At 42.7% G+C, this 27113-nt stretch overlaps 2 protein-coding genes across 3 annotated transcripts in view; one reads left to right on the forward strand and one right to left on the reverse strand.

The window, feature by feature from the left end:
- The window catches only part of SYN3 (synapsin III), a 196889-nt gene that overhangs the window by 94400 nt on the left and 75376 nt on the right, over positions 1-27113 (reverse strand). The gene's annotated exons all lie outside the window — the stretch shown is intronic.
- TIMP3 (TIMP metallopeptidase inhibitor 3) overlaps positions 1-27113 on the forward strand; it is a 40038-nt gene that overhangs the window by 6020 nt on the left and 6905 nt on the right. Inside the window, exon 2 of the mRNA XM_075075830.1 lies at positions 21497-21579. Within this exon, the coding sequence (XP_074931931.1) occupies positions 21497-21579 (83 nt within the window). The remainder of the gene's footprint in view (positions 1-21496; positions 21580-27113) is intronic.

The raw sequence follows: 27113 nt of genomic DNA on the forward strand, positions 1-27113 counted from the left end.
GTGGAATTCATTAAACTTGAAGGCTTACTGTAGCTCATCTAAATCTCTGAAGAACCTCCACATGTGACACTTGAGATTTTATTGGTGTAACTTTAATGGACTGTTACTGTACCTTACATAGACTTTTCTGAGACAAGGTCGATCGGGGCAGATGACTATATTTGGAACTGTTGCAAGACTGTCTTAACTTTTCCTCAGCTTTGTGGCACTGAACACTTGTTGCAAATAGCAGAGCTGAAGGTCAGCCTCTCTGGTAACCCTCTGTGTTTAAGCACTTGAAGCGCAAAGGAGGGAGGTGCGGTGCTGGGTCTTCATTAAAACCCAGAGCTCTTCCTCTAACGCAGATACATGAAAGAGCATGCCAAATTATCAGTGCTCTGCCCACTGGTGACTCTGCTACAGGTGTTATTTGCCCATAGTGGACAAGGTCCTTCTTTAAAACCAGGGTTAAACTGGATTTGCTTTGGAATAACTTGAGAAAAGAATGTTAACCAGTGAATTTCAAATGTCTGCTGTTTGAAAGTATTAGTCTGGTGCTGGGCCTGAGGTGAGTGACAACAAGGTGATTTACATGGATTTGTACCCTCTTATGCTAGATCTAAAATCTGGCCCAGTTATCAATATGGAAAGGAAATACTGGACCAGCCTCGTAACTTGTGTAAAGCAGGTGCAGTGCCACTGGTCTCAGCAATATTTTACCATCTTGTGTCAGAGTTGGGTTTGACTTGGAGGTTTCAGGTTTCCAAGAGGAATGTTACAAACACTAGAGAGCTTAAAACTATTGTTAAAAAAAGTTAACCTTCTTCTGTAATGTGAAGTAGCTCCCTTGAGTTAACAGAGTGAAGATTTAGTGCATTAACTGACAATGTCTAATAACGTAAAAATGCAAGTAGTTTTACACAACCCTGATTATTTATTCAATGTTTCTGCCAGCGAAAAAAGATTCTGCAAGTCTTTAGGAAACAAAATAGAAGTCTCTTGAGTTGTGTGCTGGTAAAATAAATGTCAACTATGAATAGTCCAAATTCCTGCTAGTGTTTATATAAGACCTTTCCAAAGGGCAATTTCAGCCCTTAGAAACAGTATACAGACAAGAAAACTCAAGTTAAATAGCAGAGATGCATATGCAAAAAATAACATCAAACCTAATCAAATACCAGCAACAGCTTGCCTGAGATGCAGAATCTAATTTTTATCTTAGGAAGAAAGGAGGTGATTTGGGGGTATCCCTCCTGGGACTGAAACGTGCCAGGAACCAGCAGAGAGCAGTCCTTGGGGAAGATGACCAGCCTGGCTGAACAGAGAGCTTTGGTTGGAACTCGGGGGAGGGGGGGAAGAGAGTTTATGACCTTTGGAAGAAGGGGCAGACCACTTAAGAGGACTACAAGGATGTTGTGGGGTTATGCAGGGAGAAAATTAGAAGAGCCAAAGCCCAACTAGGACTTAATCTGGCTATTGACATAAAAGACAATAAAAAAGTTTCTATAAATACATTAGCAACAAAGAGGACTAGGGACAATCTCCATTCCTTATTGGATGTGGTGGGAAACATAGTGACACAGGATGAGGAAAAGGCTGAGGTGCTTAATGCCCTATTTGCCTCAGTCTTTAACAGTAAGACCAGTTGTTCTCCAGGTACCAGCCCCATGAGCTGGAAGACAGGGGTGGGGAGCAGAATGAAGTGCCCGTAGTCCAAGAGGAAGTGGTTAGTGACCTGCTAGACCACTTAGACACACAAAATGGGATCCACCCCAGGGTACTGAGGGAGCTGGTGGAAGTGCTCACCAAGCCACTTTCAATCCGTTATCAGCAGTCCAGGCTAACTGGGGAGGTCCTTGTTGACTGGAGGTTAGCAAATGTGATGCCCATCTACAGGAAGGGCTGGAAGGAGGATCCGGGCCATTAGAGGCCTGTCAGCCTGACCTTGGTACTGGGGAAGGTTAGGGAACAAATCATCCTGACCGCCATCATGTCATGTACAGGACAACCAGGCAATCAGCATGGGTTTATGAAAGGTGGGTCCTGTTTGACTGACGTGATTGCCTTCTGTGACAAGGTCACCCGCTTAAGGAATGAAGGAAAGGCTGTGGATGTTGCCTACCTAGACTTTAGTAAAGCCTTCGACACCATTTCCCACAGCATTCATCTGGAGAAACTGGCTGCTCATGGCTTGGATGGGTGTACTCTTTCTTGGCTGGGTGAAAAACTGGCTGGATGGCCAGACCCAGAGGTATGGCGAATAGAGTTAAATCCAGTTGGTATTTAGGAGCTGTAGGAGTGGCAAAGGCCCTTCAAAGTCTAGTCTCAGAGTATGAGGAGAGAAGAATTACTGGAGAAGGGAGAGATGTTGTATGGAAGCATGGTTGAAGAACTAAGCAGAGGCTGGTCAAGCTAAGAGGAATCATTAGCTGTGACAAATGACAGCCCACCCCATCCGAAACTCTGTGGGACATGCCCAAGACAAATCTAATCCATCCAGGAGAGTGAATGGGTACTGTGGCTTCAGGGAATGCATAAGTAAGAGAACCCATATAAAACAATCTGATGCTCTGCTGATTGGTCTCTAACAGCCTGTAGTGTGTTTGTTTCTGACTGGCAGTCAAGGCTTAGGCTTTGAAAAAGCCTGGCTGGGTGGAACAGCCATGGACAGAGTGCATGCACTTTACTCTGTCTGGACTCCAGCCAAGCTGTTGCCTTCCTCCATTCAGATGAATGCAAAATTCCTTCAAACAGCCCTTCAAGAAGTGCAAGTTGCATGGGTGTGCGTGTGCAGGGCTTGGGCTCCTTTTATTTTCGCCTAGTGAGTTATAAGCAAAATACAGCTTAGCTGGAAAACTATGCAGATTGTGCAGCAGGAGAAGCAAATGAATGTAAGCCAGATGTAACATACTTCAAAAGGTACTTTTGATATACGTGAAGGAGTAATCTGACCCACTGCAGTCAGGAGATAAATGGAGGGTGTGCAAACAGCTGACCCATCATGGTTCAACACCTATTTGTTATTGATTCTCGACAAAAATGCACACTCTAATCAAAAATCCACAGTCTTCCTTAGTTACCCATCTGTGGTTAAAGTGCCAGAGCAGGTCTTAAGAGCTTAGAACTGGTTTATTGGGGAGATAAAGAAGGGTATGTAAAAGGGCCCAAGGGTGAAAGAGAGACCTCATAGATTCTTCGCTTCTTAATTCCTTGACTTTGACATGAAAAGGCCCAGGTTTCTGCCAGCCCCAGTGATCACTGGTACTTCAGCAAAGCTTGCACCAATAACTTGCGCCAAGTTTGCACAGATAGTAATGGCTACACCAGGTGCAACAGCATGAAGGTAATACAGTATTACTTCTTGCTCCCTGGTGGTTCATAAAAAAAAAAAAAAAATTAAAAAATCCCACAACAGCACATAGGAAGGAGGAGTACTTCTGTTCCACAGGGCCATGTTCAAAATGACCCAAGGTCCTGCTGGCCTAGACTGAAGGACATGAATTTTAACTCCCTCATGCTGTATTGTAATTACAGTATGGGGACTTCAACATCTGTTTCCTTTTCTCTGTGTTTCCCCCTGTACCGGGTGTTACCGCAGTGCAGCCTGCAGGGAGGCCTGCTCGCATTATGTTAGTCTGTTCATTTTCTATAGAAAAGCACTGGAGCATTTGTTCAGACAAGTTCAATCTCTCATGCTCAGTGAATACATGAACAAGCAAGGATCTTGCTCCTCTGATGTTTAATCAGCCCTCTCAAATTTCTTGGATCAGCTGTAAATAGGAAGCTCTCCCCCTAGTGAGCAAGTTTTGGTGTTGGTGTCCAAACAGTTAAAATACAAGGGGAGAATGCGATTGCTTGTACCAAGACAGGAAAACCACAGAATGGAAAACTTCCACTTGACTTTGAAAGACAGGAAATGGCTGGTGTTGGAATGGTAGCAGGTAGAGGAGGAGGGAGCCAGAGGATATCTGTAGAAAACCAGCTATTCCCCAGACACTTCTCCTTCAGCTTCATGTTCTTTTGGGGGAAGGAGTTCCAGGCTGGCTGTACTGTTCCAAGCCCTTTATACACTTTCCAAACACCCGCCCTAGTTTCCTACTTCCTGCCTCTTCTGACACTGCTATAAATATCCTGCTGCCTTTCATAGGTCCAGAGAAATGCATATTGCAGATTAAAGGGGACTAAGGTGACAGTGTGAAACAGCCTTTAGACCTGCCTTTGTGAGATGCGTGATGGCTGGGTCCTCTGCTTTAACTTGTGAAGTGTGATGTTGCTGGGTCCCCTGCTCTAAATTTCCCTGAGAAAATGGAGGGAGTCCTTTAAGAGTGAAACAGTCTCCCTGTTTATCATACTCATCTCTGGACTAGGATACATGGGCCTGTTTCTGAATTTTCTTCAGTAAATAATATACTATATATGGCACAGAGCTGAAAGCTGAAAAATTTCTGGTATTTGGGAGAAGGGAGGGTGGGGCAACGATGTTTAAGAAAGAACAGGAGACACTAGTCGAGGGACCATACTACATGGAAAAGTATAGCACTTGCACTAATGAATACCTTAAACGTACTGGTGAAGAGGGTCAGTCCAAGAGGAAGTAAAACAACAAAGTGACCTCTGGGGCACTGAAGTAGCCATCATGTACAGTATTTCAATAACCACAAAATACAGGGCCCTCCCTTAGTGTCCTGCAGGGCAAAAATCACAAACCAGAGAAGCGTGGGAAGACAAGAGCAGCAGTTCCTGTGCAGGAGCCTCAGTATTGCAAAGGATTGCGCTGGGGCTAAAGGCAGGATGAGTTCTTAAGCCCTTTGTTTTACTTCTCTAAATATGAAGAGCAGCACCTGTCCCTCTTTTCTTTTTTTTTTTTTTTCTTCAACCCGCCCCCCCCCCCCCCCCCCCCGGGGGTGGGGGATTAAGGATTTAGTTGGTTATTTCCTTAGAGGATTAAGATAGAAAGGAGACTTCAATACATTGATTTCCATCTTTCCTATAGACAGTATATTTTCAATAGAATTAAGCAGCTTGTCCTGCTTTTTCCCCACTGTGTAACAGTTTGCAGCTTTACAGAGAAGCACAGAAATAGACGATTCCACAATATCAGACAGAACTCCTAGGTTGTGCTTTAAGAGACCCCAAATTATCACAGGAAGGTTTTGAATGAATATTATCCATTCAGAGGGAAGCTTGACTAGACCTGGTGGCAAACAGCCAATGACCCTTATCAGTATGTTGCCTTTAACACCTTGACTTTGGAAGAGTCATCCTGCAGCAGAACCTGTGATAGTGAGTCATATGCATCATCCTAGGCTGGAGTTCTGATGCTGATAAAATATACCTCCCAGAAGCCTGAAGTGGGATAGTCTGACTTTCCCATAGCCCCCTTCTGTGGCTGTCATCCTAATTCCTTGTAGTTATAGATTGATTCAAACCCTGCAGTTTTAAGTTCTTTCCAAAGCTCTTTAAAGGCATTTGTTATTTTAACTCTGGAGAGTCTATTTTTGTTATCAGTATGAATGGCTAATCTGCCTCCCACATGCATTCTAAATTGCAGCTATCTCTTGAGTTTCCCAGTATATTCGGGTTTGCTCTTTTTCTGTTTGACTGGGAGGCCAACAGGATGGGAATCATGTATCTACTCATACTTCGTTCAGAGTATTCTCCTGATGCCAAATAATTATGGGACTATAAAGCTAAGACTAATAAATCCTTGTGTTACAGAGCCCTACATCCCTCTGTGTTGTGTGATTTAGCAGGAGCCTGCTGAAGTAGCACTGCCAGCTTGATCCCAAGGGGAGTTGTCCTTTCCAACAGACGGGCTCTTTTGAAAGAACAGCAAGCAAAGTGGGAAGCAGGTCCTTGCTGGCCTGGAAGAAATAGTGTGGACTGAAAAAAGCCAACAGCACCTGTGTATTAGGCTGGATGGGAAACAAAGCTTTCACTAGTACCGGAAAGTTTTCAAGCCAATAGGTTCCTTCCTGTCAATGCAATATCTCATGTTTGCTTCTGAATGCCCTTCTCTCATACTGATTTCCTCCACTGTACTAATGGCTGTTGGAAGGGATAGGGTAAAGGAAAGCACTGGGTCTTTCTTTCCCTCCTGTCTCAGAAACTGTTTTCCTGTTTGTCTTTTATGCAGTATGGCAGCTTGGGCCATTGACGTAAACTTTGTCCTTTGTGCTGTTCAAAGCTCCCCTCTTCTGAATTTGACATTGCCTACACATATCCTGACCAGGCAGCCTTTTTGGCAGAAGAACAGGAGAGCAAACAGAACAGGGTCCCAGGGCACACCTGGGGGTTCACATTTTTGTGCAGGTTCTGTATTTGCTCATCAAGCCATCATGAGGTCAGCACACAGCAGGGTTCCTTCCAGCATACGTTCCTCAATATGTATGTGGACCAACAAGGAAAGATTGACTGAAGTTGTTACTGAAAGATTATTGTGGTGGTTCTTTGAGGCAGCACCACCAGGTTACACCATAGAAAAATATGGGAAAGGCAGGTTTTGTTCCAAGAAGTACCCAGTGTCCTGGATGGGAGGGAAAGTATTCAAAGGAATTTTCCAAGAGGAGCTGCTTAGCCCACTTGGACCTCCTTCTCTGATGAAATCCATCAGAACTCACAGCAGCCATCTTAACTTGGGCAATTAGAACGAAAATGCTGATGCATGTTGTTTCCCCTCTGAATTTTGGACTATATCTCTGTATTCTATTTTTTTCCTCATGAGAGCATCACTGCTAGAGTTGCTGCAACAGCTGTATTGTCATAAACATATTGAAATTCAGTAATGTGGACAGAGCTATAATGGTTAAAATAAAGTAAAAAAAAAAAACCAATCCAACCCTTGTTCCTGTATTCCCAGAGTAATCTCCCTTGGCAAAGACCACGCACCAAATGAAACTATACGCTCATGAGCTAGCTACATGTTTGCCTGCCAATTTAATAGCAAAAACAAGTAGGATCTGTGTTCCTTTCACTCAGAAAAGGAATACTATGTTTTGGTGAGATTTCACTATAATGATAGTGGTTTCAGCCCTATTTTGGTTTTAGAATGTATTGGCAGCAAAGCTACAGCTGACAGGACTGGGCAATGCCAGTCTGCTTTCCAAAGAAGCAGTAATGCTTCAGCTATTCAAGATTGTATTTCTTCCCTGCCCTGTTTGGAAGGTGGCAGGGGAATCCTTAGTTGTCTTGGTGCATTTTCATTAAAGCCCCTTACCAGAAAAACGTTACTGCAAACTGTGGCAATGAGAATGTAATCTGTGGCTGTTTTGCATAGTTGGATAATTTGCTGGTTTTGTTTTTAAGCCAACTTGTGAGGCTCTGAGGTTAACACTGCTCCAAACCTTATTAATAGCAGTCCTTGTCATTTTAGAGGTTTTATCTTTTCGTTATTATTCATACTTGGTCATTTCTGGATTTGCTAATACGCACTTGCACTTCCTCAGCTTCCTTGCTTGTGGAAGGAAGCAGTGGAAGGAACAGTGTGCACCAATAGCCTGGTTTTGTTAGCTGGGGTTCTGCTTATCCCGCAGAATATTAGAAGCAGAGATGAAACTATACATTGGTAAGCCACACCTCTGCTTTTTCTCAGAGAAAAAAAGCCATGTAACTATTCTTAGTTGGTATATTAAGTGTGAAATTAAGCAGTTCCAAGGGGATGAACAACTGCTATTCAGAGGGAGTGCCTTTGTGCTTCTGTCTTTTTCTCAGAGCTACAACAGTTCAGTGTTCTTGAGTCAAAGTGTTTCCCTTGGGGTAGTGGAAAATCAGAGCTGAGCAAGGCTGTTAAAAATCCAGGCTTAGACGTGTGCCTCGTGTGCGTGTGTGTACATCTTGCAGTTCAGTGATGACCCTGACGACTTTTTGAACTTATAATGACAATGCAGCTGTCTGTTCATGGTGCTAATTAACCCAAAAGCTGATTCCTCCCTCCCCCTCGTTATCCATTCTGTGAATGAGATGTGAAAACAAGACGATGACTTTTCCCGTGCCCTTAGGGCTGTCTGAGCCTGGCAGTAGTGACCCTGCTTGAGTAGAACTGAAAGAGCTGCTGCGCAATGGCCCATACTCCTTTTTAATGGGTTATTAAAATTCCACCTTCTCCCCCTCCCTCCAGTCCTGTTACAGTTTGGAGTGAAGGCACTTAGGGGAAAACAGCTGCAGGAATAACTTTCCCTCTTTTCTTTCGGAAAGGCAGAGACAGCTGTTCAGTTCGTTAAGTGTAGGGATTCCACCACTACTTAATTAGGGCCTGATCCCGCTCCAGTTAAAATGAGTGGAAAGATTCCCACTGGGTTCAACAGACAGTTGAAGGAAGCAGCCCACAATCAAACAATGCTGCTTCAAAATGTTGGAAACTGCTAGAAAGGAAAAAGAGACTAGGAAGGCATTTGTCACAGAGTTGACTTGCTGACTTGCCTGCAGTCTCAAAGTACAGGCACTCAGCAGGTCAGTGTTTTCCTTGAACAGGTTAAATTAGTATGTTTGTGGTATCCTAAGTCACTTTTTAAAGATAGCTCTAGTATGTCTATGTTCATTTACAGTCTGCAGCGTTGACAGACTTCTATTGGCACAGTGAATTAAAGGACTGATTTGTGATGTTGAGTGCTTTTTTTAGTTTAGATTCTCTTTGAGATCATAGGGGATAATGGCTTACTTTTTGAAATTATGCCAGTTCTCAGCACCTGCAGTTCTCGTTGGTATGAGTTTACTTGCTGCTTCTGAAAAATGAGGGAGAAAATGGAATTTGCTCTTGCTTCTGTCGTTAGAGCTTGTTGTTGTCACCTCTGATTTATACAGTGAAAGAGGAGTCTAGAAACTTGCTGGAGAGGGTCAGAATTTCTGCTCCATAGAGAATTTTGAAAAATTGGAAATTTATTCAATCTGAAATGTAAGGGAAAATGAAAATATCAGGGTCTTCAGCATGGTATTTTCTGGAAAAGTGATTCTGATGCATCTGAATCTATTGTTTTGAAGGGTTAATGCAAAATGTCCATTTTGAACAAAGGTGTCATTTCACATCAAGGTTTAGACTTCAAGTGCAGTTGAAGAGAAATGCTGATTCAGGATGAAAATAGGTCTCAGTTTTTCTGAGAAGAAAAAATAAAAAAAAATTTCGCTGAAGTTGATGCTTTCCTAAGAAATTTGTGACTTAAATAAAACTACGTTTTCTGACAGGAAAAAGCATTTCCAGAAACATTTATATCAGTCCTATCCCTGATGGTTTAACAGTAACAGCCTCCCCTTCTGGAAGTGCTGATTTTGATCAGGTTACATGCTACCTCTCAAGCTGGGAGAGATTCTAGTTCATTAGTCCTCTGGGGTTTATAGTTAGATTTTTCTGAATGCTGAGCGTTCCTTTTAAAACACAAATCTACATACCCTTCACTTGCTCCAGTCCGTGGCAATGGGCAGTTCTCTTTGGGTTTGCTGCATTAACGAACAAACAAGTTTGTGGTTGTGCTGCTGCCACTGGACTGAGACGAGGTATTTCCCCCTGTGTTTCTGTTAGTTCCCTCCCTGTCAATGTTTAAACATGCTTACACCTGTGTTCCAGGTGCGAGCTTAACTGGAGCCCTGAAAAGCTGGCCCTTGGGAGGGTGGTTCATTACTTTGCCAAAGTAGTCCTGTTACAGCAATGTTTCAGGAGACCTAGACGGCAGGAAGCAGTCAGGCTCAGTGTATACCCTGGAAATGATTACCCTTATCTGTAAATATTCAGCAGTGCAGTGTCCAGAAAACTTCTGCCTTCCAAAACAGTTAATGGGCCTTAGAACATTCAGAAATACCAACTGCTGTGCCAGGGCATCTGTGAAAGGACTATCCAACCATGTCTTGTGACCTTTTGGGTTTGTGTGTTTTTTTTTTTTTTTTCCTAAAAAGTTACAAGGACACCTAAGAAGTGATACCAGAATGCAGGCTTACCTCCCCCAAATTGGAACTTTATGGAAGTTTTTGGTAAGAATACTTTATGCAGCGCTCAAACTCCAGTAGCACAGATGAGCTAACTGACTGGTAGGTTCACTTTAAGTAAATCTTCATCAGATCCCTATGGTCAGACTTGAGAATTTCCATATAAAAAGACTACTTAGCAATACTGACTAGGAATACAACAGTATGGGTTAGTGTTGGATTTCTATGAATACCTGTTGTGCAAAAAAAAAAAAGTCAACAGTTTGTGGTAGAGAGGCACTGTTAACCATTCAGTGTGTTCTTTGTGCTTACAGAAGTCTAGCTAAGAGTTATAGCTCATTAATATTTCATTGGGAGCACCAGTATGCCTAAGAGTGTCCAAGTAATGACATACAACTTCTGGAAATGTATTTTGACTGTGGCCTATTGGGCTGTTCATGAACATTAAATTGTGATGAAAAGTTTGTATGAAGGAAGTGTGGGTAATAAAAGAATGAGATGGTTATACTGTTTCTCTCTCTACTGCAGTTTCTGTGGAACTACTCTGGGCAGTCTGTCAGTAGGACAGGTAGGGAGTTTCTGGGAAAACTGTTTGAAGAACAGTGGTAACTGGTCAGCGTCTGCCTTCCCTTTCTGCTGTCAGTGCACTGTGTCATGTGTCATTGCACAGGAAAAAGGCTGTGTCTTCAGAGCCAGAGGATGTACAGTGTGCAGTATTTATGTTACTCATGAAAAGAGTTGTTGCTTATAGGTGTTCTTAGGCTTCCAGGTCTTCTCATTATCTCTTTCATGAGATGTCTCATATCACTCCCTTTTTTTTTTTTAACCTTACTCCCACAACAAACCAAGACTGAGTTCTTCTGGCCTTCGATATCCCTTTGAAGGTCCAAAACAAAGGATGAGATTTTGGAACACAGTTATAACAGGACACTACATGGGATCTTAGAAAGTTCTGGATAGGTGGGCAAATTGGCCAGTGTGAGGTTTGCCCTGATGTTGTCCTGACCTTGATCTGTAGCCTGACTGGGAACTGTGGCATGTAAGGATGATTCAAGGCTCAGGGAGGTTTTCCACTTGCACTAATGAACACTGAATCAGGATCTGAGTGCTACACCTAAGTCTTTACATGGTGCTCAGACTCCAGCATAAAATTCTTGATGTAGCTAAGCTCACCTACATAGTATTAATGACTGTGGTTATATAATAGACAATAAAATGGGCAACTGGTAAATTCCTTAAGCATTACGATAAATGAGAACTGTGTCATGGACATGTCCAGTGTACGTGGGCAGCCTGCAGAGGCCATCAGCTTCTAAACAGTTTATAATGCTCAAGAATGGTGTGCAAAGGTACTGGCTTCTCACAGGAGAAATTGCTTGAACGCAGGTTTAATTCCAGGGTCAGGCAGGCCTAATACTAGGTCCTGTCAGGTCCAGTGCAAATAGGATCAGCAGAGCAGCACATATAGGCCTGACCTGGTTAAATATGTATACCTCTTTGGCGTGGACAGCTGCTTAGCCTATCAGTTTAATGCAGGTTTTCTAATGCGGGAAGGAATTTGCAGGCCCACCCAGTACCCTTGAAATCTATACATGTTCCCAAAGGTTCTTCCTCTCTAGCTCCTACGTGCAAAATTGAGTGTAAACCATGTGATCAGTGGAGTGCAGCCTCCTTGCAGAATGCTGGCACCCGTCCCAGCTGGGCGAGGTGCTGAAGCAAGGAGAGTCCTCTGAAGTCGCTGAAGCAGGGAGTGTCCAGCCTGTGGCTTTTGATACTCCCTGTTTTGAAAGGTTTACATGGGCTGTCAGAGCTGCCTTATTTCTAACATGCAGAAGAGAGCTGCTTTCAGCTGTTCTCTTTAGCAGGACTCTCCCTCCTCCTCCACTGCCGCCTCCTGTGGATTCATGGATTGCATGATGGGTTAAGGAAGACTAATAAATAGGCAGATTTGGCTCAAGAATTTTCTGTTGCCTCCTTGAAAAATACAGTGATTAATTTATTAACTCTGGATATCCCACAGAGGATATCGAGCACTAAGGAGCAAAGACATGCCAGTTCTATGTATCTGGCTTTGCAGATGTCTTGCTATTACATGAAATGCAAAGTAGCATTACCAGGTTCAAGCCCTGGACATTCACTCTATATATGGTTGAGTGCTGGATCAGAGCATCTTTCCTGCCTTCCCCTTGTGATGTACGCGAGCAGTCTCTTGGCTGCTTGGTGAAGATAATGGTTTTGTTCTGAGAACCAGATATCAAACTGCAACACAACAGCTTGCAGAAGGAATGACCATATCCCAATAAAGAAGCTTATCTACAGCTTTGCAAGCTAAGGACTTTTATTTTTCAGCAGAAGTGAAACTTCCTGGGAAATTTGCAGTCAAGAAGAAAAAACGGAATAGAAGAGTGCATCTACACTGCCTCTTCAGCCTCAAATCTCCTTGCTGTGTACGCATTTTGATGTACGTGTGAAAGCAATGTCATCTGAATACTTGCAGCAACAGACATAGCGTTAGAGGACTGTATATTACCCTTGCTTAGGATCAACAGTACTTGATTCTTTAAGCAGTGCTCATTACCTCAAGGGAGTAAAAGTCAGCCCCATGTGAACCAGAATGGGATTTCAGTCATTGTAGCAGGTTCTTTCAAGTACCACTCAATCCATTTTAGTCACTGTAGCACTCATTCTTGTAGTTTATGATCATGATCTGTGGAAATGGAAGATCAGCCTCACTTGCAAGTGTATCACTTGGCAAAAGACACGTTTTCTCCTTGCAGAGGCTGCTCCCCTAACCATACTTCTTCAGGCAATTCATCTCTCATCATATGCTCCAATTTGCTTTCCATGTTACTGCTCACTTGATGGGTTGGGAAACGATCAATGCCAGATGCACATTCCTTTCAGGCAGTAAATGCTCCTGCAGCAGTAAGCCGTGTGCACCAGATCCTTGTTTCATTAAAATCACATATGGTTTCCATTTGCCCCTAATTGGTGTCACTTCAGCTCTGCCATATTCTCTGAGTGGAATGCTTAGCCTTGTGGCTCCTTCGAACAATTCCAAAAAGCTACGAGAAACCAGAGTCTTGTCTGTCTCAGCCTGTCTTCCCCTCGTCGTGTATGTACTGTGTCTAGATGTACTTGATCTGGAAGTGAGGACTGAGTTAAATCTTATTGCACAAATCCTATGTAGACCAAAAGAAAATGGAAAAGGTGTTTTGAGCTGAGTGCTTTGAGTCATGTGCTTGTTATTTTTATCCACTGTTGTAAGCTGGCTTTCGAAGTGCTTTTGTGTGTTGGTTTTGACAACCATCTTTCCAACACGGCTAACCTTGGCTGAAAGCAGTTCTTTCTTTGGCAGTTGTCAGTGGCACAAAATGAGGCAAAATGCACTCTGCTAAAAACACCCCTTGGAGAGAGGTGCAAGGTGCCTCTCTACTGTGCTCTGTTCATGAGGCACTCCCTTCCCCTCCCTCCACTTGCATCACTTTTCCTTCCTTTACTCTGATAATTGCCTACTGCCTTTTGCCTCTAGCCTGATTTCAGCTTTCAGTAACTAGTTAAAAAATATTTAGGTGGAAAGTTAAATAAACAGCCTGCCAAAAAGGAGACAGAGAAATGGCTAGTTGGCAGGAATGACACTGGTTTCTCTTTTTATTTTACCGAAGGTTTTCAAGGCTGTGGGCATGCTCATTATCTAGTCTGTAGTGTCTGTGTTTGCTTACATCTGTAGCAAACTTGAAATGTTTTGTTGACACCAAGCTGAGAGACTAACTTAGCAATGTGTGCAACTCTTGTGACTTACTTAGTTATACTCTGTGCCTGTTCTAGCTAATCTTTTGGGCCTGCCTGGCTTCCCCGAGTTTAGTAGATGTAATAGCTAGTAACAACAGATGTTGGGTGTTTTTGTTTGGTTTGGGTTTTCCTTCCTTCCTTTAGCTTCCCTGTGTTTATCACAAGGTATTTCCTGAAGCTAGTCTCCCTTGGCACAAAACATACTATCTACCCATGGATCTGAAAGATTCTACTTGTAAATGAATATAAATGCGTTTTAGATTCCTCCTTCCTGGCTTTCCTCCATCCTCCAAACAGACTATCTGTGTATGATGGGAGAGCAAGGGAGCTAACATTAGGAGTTAGATGCAGGGGCAGTGCTGGGCAGCTGAAGATCCTTCAACCAAATTGCATTTAGGAACCTGAATGAAATGTCTAGAAGAGAATTTGCAGTTTCTTATCGAATGGAGACCTCTCCTTTCTCTCCAATTCTAATGTATTTTAAAGGGAACTTGGGCTTCCATAGGGTGAGATGCACCATATGGGGAAGGAGAAAAATGCTTGCTACTGCTGCCATCAGAAAAATTCTATCCAGTTAATAAACTATAGGTATAGCACAAACAAAGTTCTGCTTGTTTTATGCAACGTGTGTCTTTTATTTGTGGTCTTGCTGGGAGGATTAACTTTCTCCCAACTTTGAAGTAAAGCCCTTCTAGAGCACTTTATACTTTTTGAAGTGATGGGAGTTCTGATGCAGTCATACTCTTGTATGAGAGAGTTGTATCACTGCTTATTTTGTGGTGTTAGAAATCAAGCAGTACAGCATGTTATGCAAATAGACTCCCAGTGGCAAGGAAATCTGCAAGGATGGGAAACCAGGTTAATATTTAGCAACTGAAATTGTGATCACTTGTTTTAGACAGAGTTTGGGCCTGGGCGAAGCCATTTAATTGCCTTCCACTTTTTTGGGTGGCCTTCAAACAGCCTTGCTATGCCACACACAGGGAAGGTTTTCTGAATCTGTAAAACAAAGGCCAAAAGTAAATGCCATAGTTCTGATTAGAAGATGGAGAAGAAAGTTATCTGGGTGCCTTGCCTTCCTGGTTTTATTTAGGCTTTTTTTTGTAAGTCATAGTGTTCCAGCAGGCTTGCTGAAGTAAGCCCAAGTCCTTTCCAATGTGATATTTCTGTAGCCACTGTTTGACTGGTAGAGATGACTCGTGTTGGGAAGATGGTGCTCTTTCTCACTCAGGGCTTCTCAGAGTGATTTGAAAAGGCAAGAAGAGGTCAAGATTTGGACTGCCAGTAATGGAAGCTAGTTTGTTGGTGAGGGGTATGAGAGGAAGGCAGCCAGCAGCGAACCTCTTAATTCACTGCCTTTTCCTGCTTTCTTGATGAGGTTGTCTGGTGGTGCTGTGTAGCAGCAGAGCTGGATTTGGCTTCTTCCAAGACAAAACAAAAAAGGTTTGCTTTGTTTTTGTGGCTTTGGCTGGAGGTCATGATGGAATGAGGCAAGATAAAGCTCCTCTCTTGTACTTTCTCCATCCTTCTCACACTTTGCAAAAATCCTTCAAATTGAATAGTCTATTTTGTAAAAGAATTCTGTTTTGGTTATGTAGGACGAGGTGACTTTCAGTACAGACAGATCATCAAACAGACTGGAGACTTATATCTGTTTTTTCCCCCTCTTCATGAATCCTCTGCTGTCATCAGCATTTGTCTCCGCATTATACTTTGCTGTGGAAGTGGAGGAATGTGTGAGAGGCTGCTTTCTTGTCCCCCTTCCAAAGCAGGCCTCACCCACTTGCTTCTCATATAAGCCTGTGGCCACCAAGCAATTTAATGGAGCTTCCCAAGAGGCTGCATATAGCTGGCTAGACTTCTAGTCCAAAGGACGCAATCCATTTGTAGTTATGGTCCCCTGTTATTAGGGAGGCCAAGAGTGTTGGTAATAATTGCTAACAGATCAGCCAGGGGGTGGGAAAAAGAATGCAGCTCATGAGAAAAAGCGAGCAAGACAGACACAGCAAATTCTGTCTTTTTAGCAGCACCATCAGCACCAATGCTAGAAAATCTATCTGTAAAAGCATCTTGCCTTGACCAGGTTAGGAGACACCCCCAAAAACGCTAGAATAAATTAATACCTCAGTAGTGTGCTAGGTATGCTCAGGAGTCTTAAACATACCAGATGCCTTAGGCCTGTGTGATGTGAGCCCTCCAGCATGTACCAGCACAGTAAGGAGTTTTTGTGAGACAGGCTGAACAAGAGAGCTGCTAGTAAGGCTGGTAAAAAGTTCTCGGTAAGTTGCTCTTGGAAGTGAGCCCTTGTATAGTCTTTGGATGAATAAAATGGCAACCATCCTCCTTGGCATGTCCGGTGTCCAGTGTTAAGCCAGCATTTCCAAATGCACCGTTCTGTTGGGCGTTGTTTTTGCTGTCCAGTTCCTGGTGGAGTGAGTGGTTACAGGATAGAGGGAGCCTTTCTTCAGCTTCCTGGTCACGTTGCTGCTCCCTGTATATTTTATTTTACCACTATTTGGATGTCAAAGGATGGATTGGGAGAGTAACTTGTCCCCTGCCTCTCCATTAGTAAACAACATGAATCCTTCACATCCTTCACTTACTGAAATGCAGCAAGCACACATTTCAGCCAAACTTCTCACTTAAAATTACTCATATTGCACACCAATAAAATAAATCCTTGAAACAATAGTAAGTGTAGCATTTGTTACTCTTCTGAACCGTTCATGATAATTGGTCACAAGGGAAATGGGTTTGGAGCAAATCCTGGTCTCTAAAGGGTGTGTGCCTCCGCTTAAAATACTGTTTATGGATGACAGCCAGCTCACTTGCATGAAAGCATCTGGTTCTCATGGTGCAGTTGGGCATGCAACTGGGATTCGTGGTGTTAGGTCGTGCATGTACCCCTGCCCTCTCGTTAACGTAAGGTGAGATTTGTGATAGTGTCACCATCTAGTGGCTGGCCCTGATAAAGGACACAGGCTTGATCGAACTAACAGCCGATGTCTTTGCTTTCAGCTGGGAAAAGGAGCTACTACACATGTGGCAGCTAGTGTGTCCTTGGATGAAATGAGTTGGTCTCTTCATCGTGTTGTTTCCTCAGCTTGGCAAATGCTTGTCTTAATCTCACATATCCACTTCCCTCGTGTCCATCATTGCCTATTTGTCTACTCCTTGCCTCATGAAAAGAATGCCCACTGCTATCTCAGCTGTAAAGCCAGTGTCCTCTTCTGCTTCATATCTTACCTTTAGGCCTGTTCTTCTGAATCCTTAAGGAAATGGCCACAGAGTAAGGGATAAAGTTAAAGAGTACTTGAGTTAGATGTGTGTGCATTTGGGCAAATAAAAGTGCATGTAGGACCTTTTTCTCTTATGCCCGTTCACATTTGTTTGTCTTTTATACGACCTCATCCAGTGACAGTTGGAAAAAGATGTGATTTCTGTGTGTATCTGTGTATTACATGCACATGCAGACAGTTTGTACCGTGGTAGAGAAGCCCGTGTAACACAAACCATTAGCTGCTTGCAGTATTTGTCCTGTGGCATATCTGAGCCATCTCTTTTTTCCTAAGCACTAAGCTAGTTTACATTAAAAAAAAAAAAAAGGCAAGGGAAAAGAGATAAATACATTAATCATTTGTGATACATTGTTAGATGTATTTTTGAATCCTCAAACACAGCAGGTTGGTTTTTCGTAATGTTTTGTTTTAGAATGTCAACTAAATATCCCGTGTTTTTTTTTCTCTCTGTTCTTTCCCTCATTTTTTAATCATGTCAAACGTTGAGAAGCAGCATGTATGTTTTCTCCACGTTGAATCATGGTATGGCTGCCCTGCTTATCTTATCAAGATTTATATCCTCATCTAATTTAACTTTTCATAAATAATTACAAATCACTCATGAGACCTTGCCAAGTGCTCCAGTCCCACAAAGTGACCCGACCTAAAACCCCAAAGTGCTGAGAAACATTCATCTCGGAGTATTTTCATAGGCAGTACTTCAAAGGAATTGTGGTTTAAAAATATGCAGCTATTTTGGTGACCACTTGTGTGGGATAAAGTTTCCCATCAGTAATAGCAGGACTGTAATATAGCTTCAGGGAGAAGGAAGGAGTTCAGGGGAGCAGTCACAGCACCTTTTGCCTCATTCTGCTCAAGCAGTAGGAGTCCCCAGAAGTAAACAGTTGACTTTGTTAGTTTAACATGGACTGAATTTGCAGCAGAAATACTGTAAATTTCTGATGCTTTGCAGAGGGTGAAAAATTCCTCTGGCAAGTATGCATGGCCCCTGCTCATTTAGGAACAACGTCCTTTATCTTCTGACTAGGTGTGAAAAGTAGTCCAGCAGTATAACTGGTGAGCAATGGTTTGTAGGAGCAACGACAGGAACTGGGGAACATGTAGCTGCAGATGTGCAGCTTGGAGCTGTGTTCTGGGCAGATTTACAAGTGGCTCTCATGCATGGAGGCTTGGGGAGGTGAAGCTGGACATGCAAGAGCAAACTCTAAGCAGTCCTGTCCATCCAGCATTTCCCTTCAGTTACCCAGATGCATCTAATCCTCAGGGGGCAGGAATTAAGCCTCACAAAATACAGGGGGCAGACGTAAGTTGGAATATTCTCTGCTCCTTGGCTAACAGCTTGACTTTTTCTTTAATATGTGAAAAATGAGGGAGGATGGGTTCTTTGTTCATTCCTAGCTTTTTGTAAAGGAAAGACCTTGTCTAAAAAAGTTACCATTTGGATGATAAAGGCAACTTCTCTGAGATATATAGGACTTCGACCCATTTCAAAAGCCTTGAAGTGACAGCCCATACTGAGGTCTTTCATGTTTTTTACTAGGCCATTTTGATAGGACAGTCATTCTCTAGCTGTACCGGGGAACGATAATATGAAACTACAGATCCTTCGACCTGCTTGCAAGGGTAGCATTAGTTGACATTGGGGTGCTGTTACATGCTCGTGCAGATGCACATTTTGAATCTTTGGTCCTGCAGTGAAGCTGTTGATTAGTCCATAAATCAAAACTGGCTTCCTGCTGAAGTGGCTGTATTACTCTAACTAGAAATTAAAGGGCTGCCAAGCTAGCAGTGAAGTACATCAGGAAAATGGGTTTTTAGATATTTTGTCAGCAGTTGGGAATGTGCCTGTCATCTTTTACACTAACTGTTAGAGTTTGGAAACGTTAGCGTTTTGCAATATTGCTGTTTAGTGTATTTCTTATCATTGTGAATAAGATAGAAGATTTCATTGCTGATTTCAGATATGTTGACAAACACCAGCTTTTTATTTTCAGTGTATCAGATACGCAACAAATGAAGATAAGACTTTTGACGTGCTTTGCTACAGACTCCAGCATTAGTGAAGTGCCCTAGAATTCACAAAGCCATAAAGAAATTGTGTTTTTTCTCATTGACCCTGGGTTTTGTAGCTTCAATGATGGTAGTGGTGGTTGGGGGCAACAGATAGAACAACTTAGTTCTTTAAAGATATTTGCAGTCGTCAAGGCCATGCTTCAGTATAGCTACTAAATTTTGAGGGAGTAAATCGAAGTCTGAAAAACTTGTTAAATAGAAGAATCAAAAAAAATCGTACTGGCTTTTACTACCATTGGATAATAGAAGGTTGAAAAAAAAATTAGGAATGAAATTTTGCGCTCAGTGAATGAAGGTTTTGTTGGTCCTTTGAATCAAAGCCAGCAGGACTGTCTTACCTAGTTTCAAATTTATTTGACAAGTCTGGCTGAAGCACAGGGTATAAATCAGAGCAGAGTGAGTTTGTCTTCATTTCACACCATCCTCATGGAACAAGTCTCAGGAAGTACTGTGTATAAGCAGTCCGGTGTCTTCCTTTAAATCTGTTCTTCAGATTATTCAGAAAGCTGGGACAAGCTTTTTGCCTCATTAATTTGGTCTAGGTAGTGAACAAAAACTTAGCCTCCTCATTTTCCTGTTTCTTCCAGTGGGCTTCTACAGCTGTTTGAAAACTAAATGACCTAAGAAGCAACAGGGCGCTTGTTTAGTGTCCTATATACCTAGCAAAATTGATCCCTGAACTTTGTTGCTGCTTTTAGATAGTGCTGTAATGCAAATAATAAATGGCTGGGTTTTCCTGCTCGCAAAGGAGTACCTCCATCGCTTTGTCTCCCTTCCGTGCCTTCCTGCTTTGTAATGAATTGATGTCTGTGATGAATTAATATGGTACATTCAGCAAAACACAGATGAAATGCTGCAAAAGATTGCTGTGAAAGCAGTACCTCTGTCCCTGTGCAGGGAGTTACGATCAGGATCTTTTATAGGCTCAGAGGAAATGGTCCATGTGGTCTGGTTTAGTTGCTGGATTTCAGTTGCGTGGAACCATTGGGCCATATATTCAGCAGAGGTGCGTTGCTTGCAATGGTGTACTGATATAAGCTTTATGCAAAAGTATCTGATATCCCCTCTTCCACAAAAAAGGGGTTTCTGGGGAATTTATATGTAACTACTGCATTGTCAGTCATGTTATGAGTGTGTTGCATTCTTTGGATTATTCTACTGGAATAATTTTCATAGCCCTTGTAATGAGAAGCTTGATGAATAAGATTTTGGGTAAGATTTACATGGTTATATTGTAGTTTTGATGTTTCTCTTGATTGATGGAATTTTGAGTTCCTTGTTGTTTGTATGAGTGGCATTTGGGGTACAGGGTTTTCTAACAGTGATCCTTATTTTTCCCAGGATTGGTCTTCTCCAATCTCATTTTCTGCAGCCCTTGTGAAAATTAAGCCACTTCTGGTGCTTGTTTAATGTGGTATGATTGTTCTCTCACTAAGCTTTGCTGCTCTACTGAGATGAGCAAGTGATTGCAGAACTTTTTCAGAGAGGATCAATGGAACAGTAGGGTGTGGGGTTTTTTGTTTGGTTGGTTTGTGGTGGGTGTGGGGTGGTGTTTTTTTTTTTTTCTTCCTTTGGAATGCTCCAGAAATAGGTGATCAGAACTCTTCATTAAGCACTGACTGTAAACTACACGCTAGATCCATCTGAGGGACCTCAAAAACCTTATCTGTGATGGCTTGGGCTCAGTTGGCATTGCTGTGGTGCATCTGTGGTACAAAAGAGGTATCTGTGTCAGGCTGGATGCTGCCTGCACACGCACACACGCTGCCCCTTAGTGTCTGTGAAGAAGTGTGTCCGTGAGGTCTGATGGGTCAGCTTTAGTTTGTCTTCCAGGTGGCTTCTGGCTAGCCTGGCAGCTTTCAGTGTGGGCTTGATGGTTGCTGAACAATCTATTTTTACACAGTAGCCATTTATTGGGATTTTTGTGGTATCTGAAAGGTGGAAGCTGTAGTAAAGTCTCCATATATGGGATATTCCAATGTGCTGTATTGTATTGTTGTGGTTATGGGGAAAGAGGAGCTGTGTTGGGCACCCAAAGAATAATTTAAAAATAGTATCTTGTTGAACATCATTCCGTATGTTGAGAGTTAAGACGTTAAATATGAACTTCATCCCAGTGGCTTGGTGCAAAGATTTTAACCTGTCTTGGTTCCAGCTTAGTCTGCTTTGCAGATCTCAGTGAGATTTCAGTGTAAATAATGCTTGCTCTTATTCTTCACACAGAACTGGATTTCCTCTGAAAAATTACTTGCTTTGGCATCCTGTTTTACCTGCCTTCGTTGTGTGTGAGATTTAGAATAAATTGAGAGGAAGGTTGGCCTGGAGTTTTGTTTTATTTCACAGAATAATTTATCTAAGTGGCTTTTTTGAAGTGGAGGGTCTAGCCTAAATGTTGTGTAAAGTTGTTCACAATTTATTGTATTTTTCCTCTCTTATGACAGTGATCCGAGCTAAAGTTGTGGGGAAGAAGCTTATGAAAGATGGACCATTTGGAACGATGCGATACACAGTCAAGCAGATGAAGGTATGTTTGCTGACATTCCACATAGGCTCGTAGATAGGATAATGATTCTAATTAATATGTAGTAATGAACAGAGTTTGAATACTTAAATAACAGCACCTAAACTTTTCATGTTGGTCAACCAGAATGGAAGGTAACCAGCAATTGGTAGAAATTTGCCTGGAAAGGGGAGAGGAGCAGGAAGAGGTCATTCCTGACATACAGTGCTGAGTACCTGAATTCTTCCTTTTACTACCAGAAATTTTTAAAATAAAGATGCCACATGGGCTTCTCTAGATACTGGAATCCTGTTTGTGTTCAACATAAACAGTGTTAGACTCTGGAAATGCCAGCTTTTCTGTGCAGCACTTTCATTAAATTCAGGATGTGATGGTGGTGGTAGGGGGTCTGCCAGCCTTGGGAGAGTGGTACTTCATCTAATCTTCCCTTGCATTCTTTGTGACCACCAGTTAGAATGATGACATTTTTTTCCCATGTACAGAACAAATGAAACTCATCTAGTGAAGTCTTTATATAAAGCTAAACCAAACATTGTAGCTTTCAAAGATCATCCACTCAAAAGAGCTATAAACTATTGACTCTGAGGTGAAAAGAGGTAGTTCTCCTACACCAGCTGCTAGGTTTCTCGAGTTCTTCTCTTCAGAGCTCTAATTCTTTGCTGTACAAACTGCCCTCAACCTGCTGCTTTGGACCTAGTTTTTTTCCTTAAACTGACCCCTTGTTATGTAATGCTAAAAATCAGCCCTAGATTGTTTTTCTTGGCTATGCCATTCCAGTCATAAGACTGGTTTATGTCTTTAAAAAAAAAAAAGAAGGGAATGGAAAAGCTTGGCGGTGACTGCAGAAATCTGAAACATATTAGACAAAGTAAAGGTTCAGAAAAAAAACAGTCACTTGCCTGCCTTGTAACAGTAACTCTCTTTATAAGGCAGTTTATAGCTAAGCACAAAAGCCGGGAGGAGGAGACGCAAAGCCTGTTTCATAAGCTGTCGCAAAGCCACACACGTAGCCAAATCTGGTCCTGGCATGGCTCTTCCACTAGAGTGGAATGCTTGCACTTTGAATAAGAGGGCGTGAGGTGCTGGGCTTACTAATTTCCTTCATGTTAAAAATTTCTTTTTAAGATTCAAAAGGAAATATACATGTTTGTTAATTAACTTGTATTTGTAAAAAAGGCAACTGGCTATGTTAGCAACAGTGAGACAATGCTGCCACTCTTTTTCCACCCCCCCTCCCCCCCCTTCATAGCTGTCCCTGGCCTCATCAGGCCTGCAGCACTCTGAAGCTCTTGTCCAGCTTTGTCACTCTCCAGCTTAGCCAGTGTACCCCACTTCACAAAACTACTCAATGTCCACAGACTGCAGTGACTTCATCAACGCTTTTTTTTTTTCCTGATTTTGTCCGTGTCTGTCTAGGACCCTTACTTTTTCTCCTATTCAGTTCCAAGAGTTTGATGCTTCCTTTCTAACATATGACCATGAACAGGGTCCAGTGGTGATCTGGAATAACAGTAGTCCCCGAAATGAATTATTACCCTTTATCAACCGTAACACTAGCCTCTCTCCTAACTACTGATACAGCGTGCCCCAATTGTCAGCTGGGGAGCTGCAGTGTCAGAGAACTCTCGAACAGCATTAAGCATTCCTCCTCTGACCTGGGAGTTTGCAGGAGGTTGCAGTAGTATCCCTGCTATGAATAGAAAAGGCTTTTATGTGTCTGCTGGCATGGGGAGGAGCATAAGCTTAGGCAAGGTGAGCATGTTGGGTGGAGCAGCAGCCACTCTACTGTCACAATTGATGCCATCATGCCAATCTTTAAATCTAGATGCCTGAGCCTGTCCTGGCTGTTTTCATTGGGTTATTCTGCAGCACAGGGCCAGGGTGTCTACAGCAGATACTGCAGTAATCTGCAATGTCCTTGTGCCGAGACCACAAGAGAATGATTGCCTTTGCAGGAGCAGTTCCACAGTGTTTAGTTAGGAAGCTACGTGTCCAACAAAAGCAAGAGTGATTTTAAAGGGGAGATCATCTGTTTACCAAACTGTCTCTATGCCTGCTACATAGATGGTGGGCTGGTGAGATGTTGCGTTGCACATTTAACTGTGGCCTTTGGCAGGAAGGAACCTGAAGCAAAGTGCTCAGTAGAACTGGAATGTCCAGAGGACATAGTTCTTGATAAACAAACAAACCAAGTGTCTTCTCTGAAACCCTGCTGTCTTTCTTCTGAGCTTAGAGACTTCAGGGTAAAGGGGGATTCAGCTCCATGCAGTGAGGGAGCTCAGAGTGACGCAGCAAGTCTCTCCCTTGCTTGCCCTAATGAAAGCTGACTGTCCTGCAGAAAAGAAAACTAAGGAGGCCTATGGCTCTGCACAGCTGCATGGGAACAACTCTGAAGATAAAACTAACATGTCAGTGTTTTTTGGCCACCTATAAACCCATCTGCACCTGCAGATGAAAAATAAACAAGCCATTTATTCTATCAGCGTGTACTGAATTGCCTGTGAAAAGCACTGAGATTTTTAAAAGGCAACAAACAATCTCTGTATTTCTTTCATGGGTTCCTTGGAGCTTGCTGTGGCAGGTTCATGCTCTCACTAACACTCCTGAACTCATTGCTGAATTCCACAACTAAACCAGCTTGGGGCCTGGATTGGAGCACAAGGTCAGCCCACAGGCACAGAACGGTGCCAGGCTTTCTAGCACTTGAGTTTGTTGTCTGAAAAGGCCTTGGGCTTTTTCAGGCACCCTCTGCCTTCCCCCACTGCTTTCTCAAATAATTTAAGAATATTTCAATATCACATGTCAGAGATCTGCACAGGACTGATCTAACCCCTAATGTTCTGTGATGCTGCAGTGCATTCTGAGAATGGCCCAAACCTATTTCAGGAGCTGCAAAGGAAACAAGGATATAAGATATTTCTACTCCATGTACACAAACAGTCCTGGTTGACCATGGCAGCACTCTACACAGGCTGCCAGAAGCAAGAAGGCTTTGCTTGGTTTGTTGCTAATCTGTAAAATGAGTCTGAGGGGTGAAAGCTGATAGGCCCAAGAGGAAAGAAGTGGGGTGGGATTAATTTAGTTTAATTTTAGACAGTCTAAAATGAGGTGTTGAGTCTTTCGTGCTCTCTCAATTGTCAATAGAGAGGCAAGAACCACCAAAGTGTAATTCAGCCCACCAGTTGTAGACAGCTATTTTAGGATGGGCTGAGTTGTTCTGGAGGTGTCCGTTCTTGGCATTTGACTAGAGAGGATGCCTAATTCATATGAAGCGCCTAAATTTTAGGTAGCAGAAGGTTAGGCAAGATTACTCCAAGCCTTGGTGTCTAGTCCAACCTCACATGCGAGGGATAGGAGGAGGAACATTGTATTACAGGGTGAAGTTAATCATGCACCAGGAACCACCACAGGGTTTGCATGTGCATTTCTGAGGTAGTATGGGGGCTGCTAAGGGGAATGCTGACGCAGCTGGAAATAGAGCAGCACTAGCAGGCACCACCATGTGATGCTTGCTAATATTTTGTTCCCTGTCATTATGCTTCCGAAAATACACACTTGTGGCGACAGGAGGACTCTGAGGGTAGCAGTTAGGAGAGAGGCTAGCTCTATGGTTAGTTTTCTTCTGACTGGTCTAATGGCACTTCCAGGATATTTTCTGTATCCTAAAATAATGCTTAAGGTATTGTTTTATTTGTTTTGAAAGAGGGCATCTGTAGAAGATTTCCCCTTGCCAAATATTATTTTTCCTCCCCTGAGAACCAAGGTCATGGTGAATTTTCTTTAGTCATCAGAAGATGAGGCAGGCCCTGTCTGCCCCCAGCACTGGGTCAGTTAGTGTGACAGTTGCTAGCATTGATGAGGGTCGCTGAGGTGTGAGATGAAGTGCTTTTTGAGAGGCTGAGCATGCTTCATTCAGCAACCCTGACAGTGCTGTCCCTGATAGTAATGCGAACAGGAAATTAGGTCCAGGAGTCAAAACCCAAACCACAGTTCAGCATCACTAGTTACTTCATGGGCAGTCATGTTGAGCTTGATGGTGCAGAAGATGCGAGGAGTGATGACTGTAAAGGTCTTGTAGGAAGGGCCTGAGCACCTTCTCAGAGGAACGATGAGTCTATGATGAGTCCCCCTTTCTGCAAGGGGGAGAATGGGCTTAAAGTGTTCCTGTGCACATGTAGACTTTATAGCACAGATATTTAATTAGCCAAACTCTATTTGGAGCTTAGCACTCTGGGTGACAGATCACTTGTACTGCACATGCATGGCATACAGCTCTCTGCAGTGTAGATAATGCACTACCTGGAGAGACTGGGCAGCCCCAGCTGTTATCTTAGCTAGTCTTATCTCCTTAGATACTGTTATCATGGCTTCTTGATTGGTGCCAGAATGAGGACTGAACACATGATCTTTATTCTGTGTGTCTTTCCTCACAGTACCCTTGTGAAGCAAGGCAGAGCTGTTCTACAGAAGAGGAACAAAAGCGTACTGAGGGCTAAATAACTCACCCAAGGACAGACAGGATGCTTGTGCCAGAACCTAGATCTCTGACTCTTTTGAGCATAATTGGAAAATCTGAGTAGGTCATCCCATACCAAGAGAACTGCAGGGATAAAGTAGAGATTAGGCAAGGTTCAGTTCTCCCATATTCATTGAAAGACTTTGCTCACTTATGGACGCAATGGTGTATTCCAAACATGATCTGTGAGCTTTTGTTGATACAGTGTGATTAATTTAAAAAAATGCTTTCCTTGGATATTTGTGGGTGTAGAAAGAAGACTGGAAAATGCAAACCCTTTATCATGTCTTTTACTGTTCACAGCAGTGCTGTTACTAAGTTGTGATACTGTTATAAGATTATGCTGATTGGGGTAATATAAGGAGGAAAAAAAACTGCCAGACATTTCATGGATGCCCAGAAGACAGTTTGACCTCTCAGCGTAGCAGAATTAGTAGTAGGTTTTTTTATATGCAGTATCTGGGCCTAGCATAAAATCCATTAAATCAACAGACATCCTTTCACAGACTTCACAGAGGTATGAATCAGGCCCCTAACACCAGAAGGGTAGCACAGATGAATTCTGTAGAAGGAAAAGGTTTGTTGTTTTTAAAAGAGATGGGGGAATAGTAGAAGATGAACAAATGGGGACACATGCCCTGGGATAATAGGGGACTCCAAGAAATAGAGTACAGCATGGAGGAGAATGCCACCACTCAGGTGACAGAGCAGCAAGGATCTATATCTCTGGGATTGTTTGGGATTTTTTTTTCCTCTTTTGCGTCACTTTAATTTTTGCAGTTAAACTGAATGTGAATGTGCTTTGTATCAGTAAAGCTGACAGAGAAAAGGATAGGCTGGGAAATGCTTTGAAACGTCCAAAGTATGCATGCAGTGGTTGTTCCATTGCTATGCATGGACTTCATTGTGCTACTAACAGGCGTGCATGAGTCTGTCTAAATTGCAGTGGTAAGGTCAGGTCAGACAGGGACACGTGCTAATTTCTGACTGAATCCAACTGCCAGTATACCTGTGGGTTCAT

This window comes from Phalacrocorax aristotelis, chromosome 1 (assembly GCF_949628215.1).
Source record: "Phalacrocorax aristotelis chromosome 1, bGulAri2.1, whole genome shotgun sequence".
Taxonomy (NCBI): domain Eukaryota; kingdom Metazoa; phylum Chordata; class Aves; order Suliformes; family Phalacrocoracidae; genus Phalacrocorax; species Phalacrocorax aristotelis.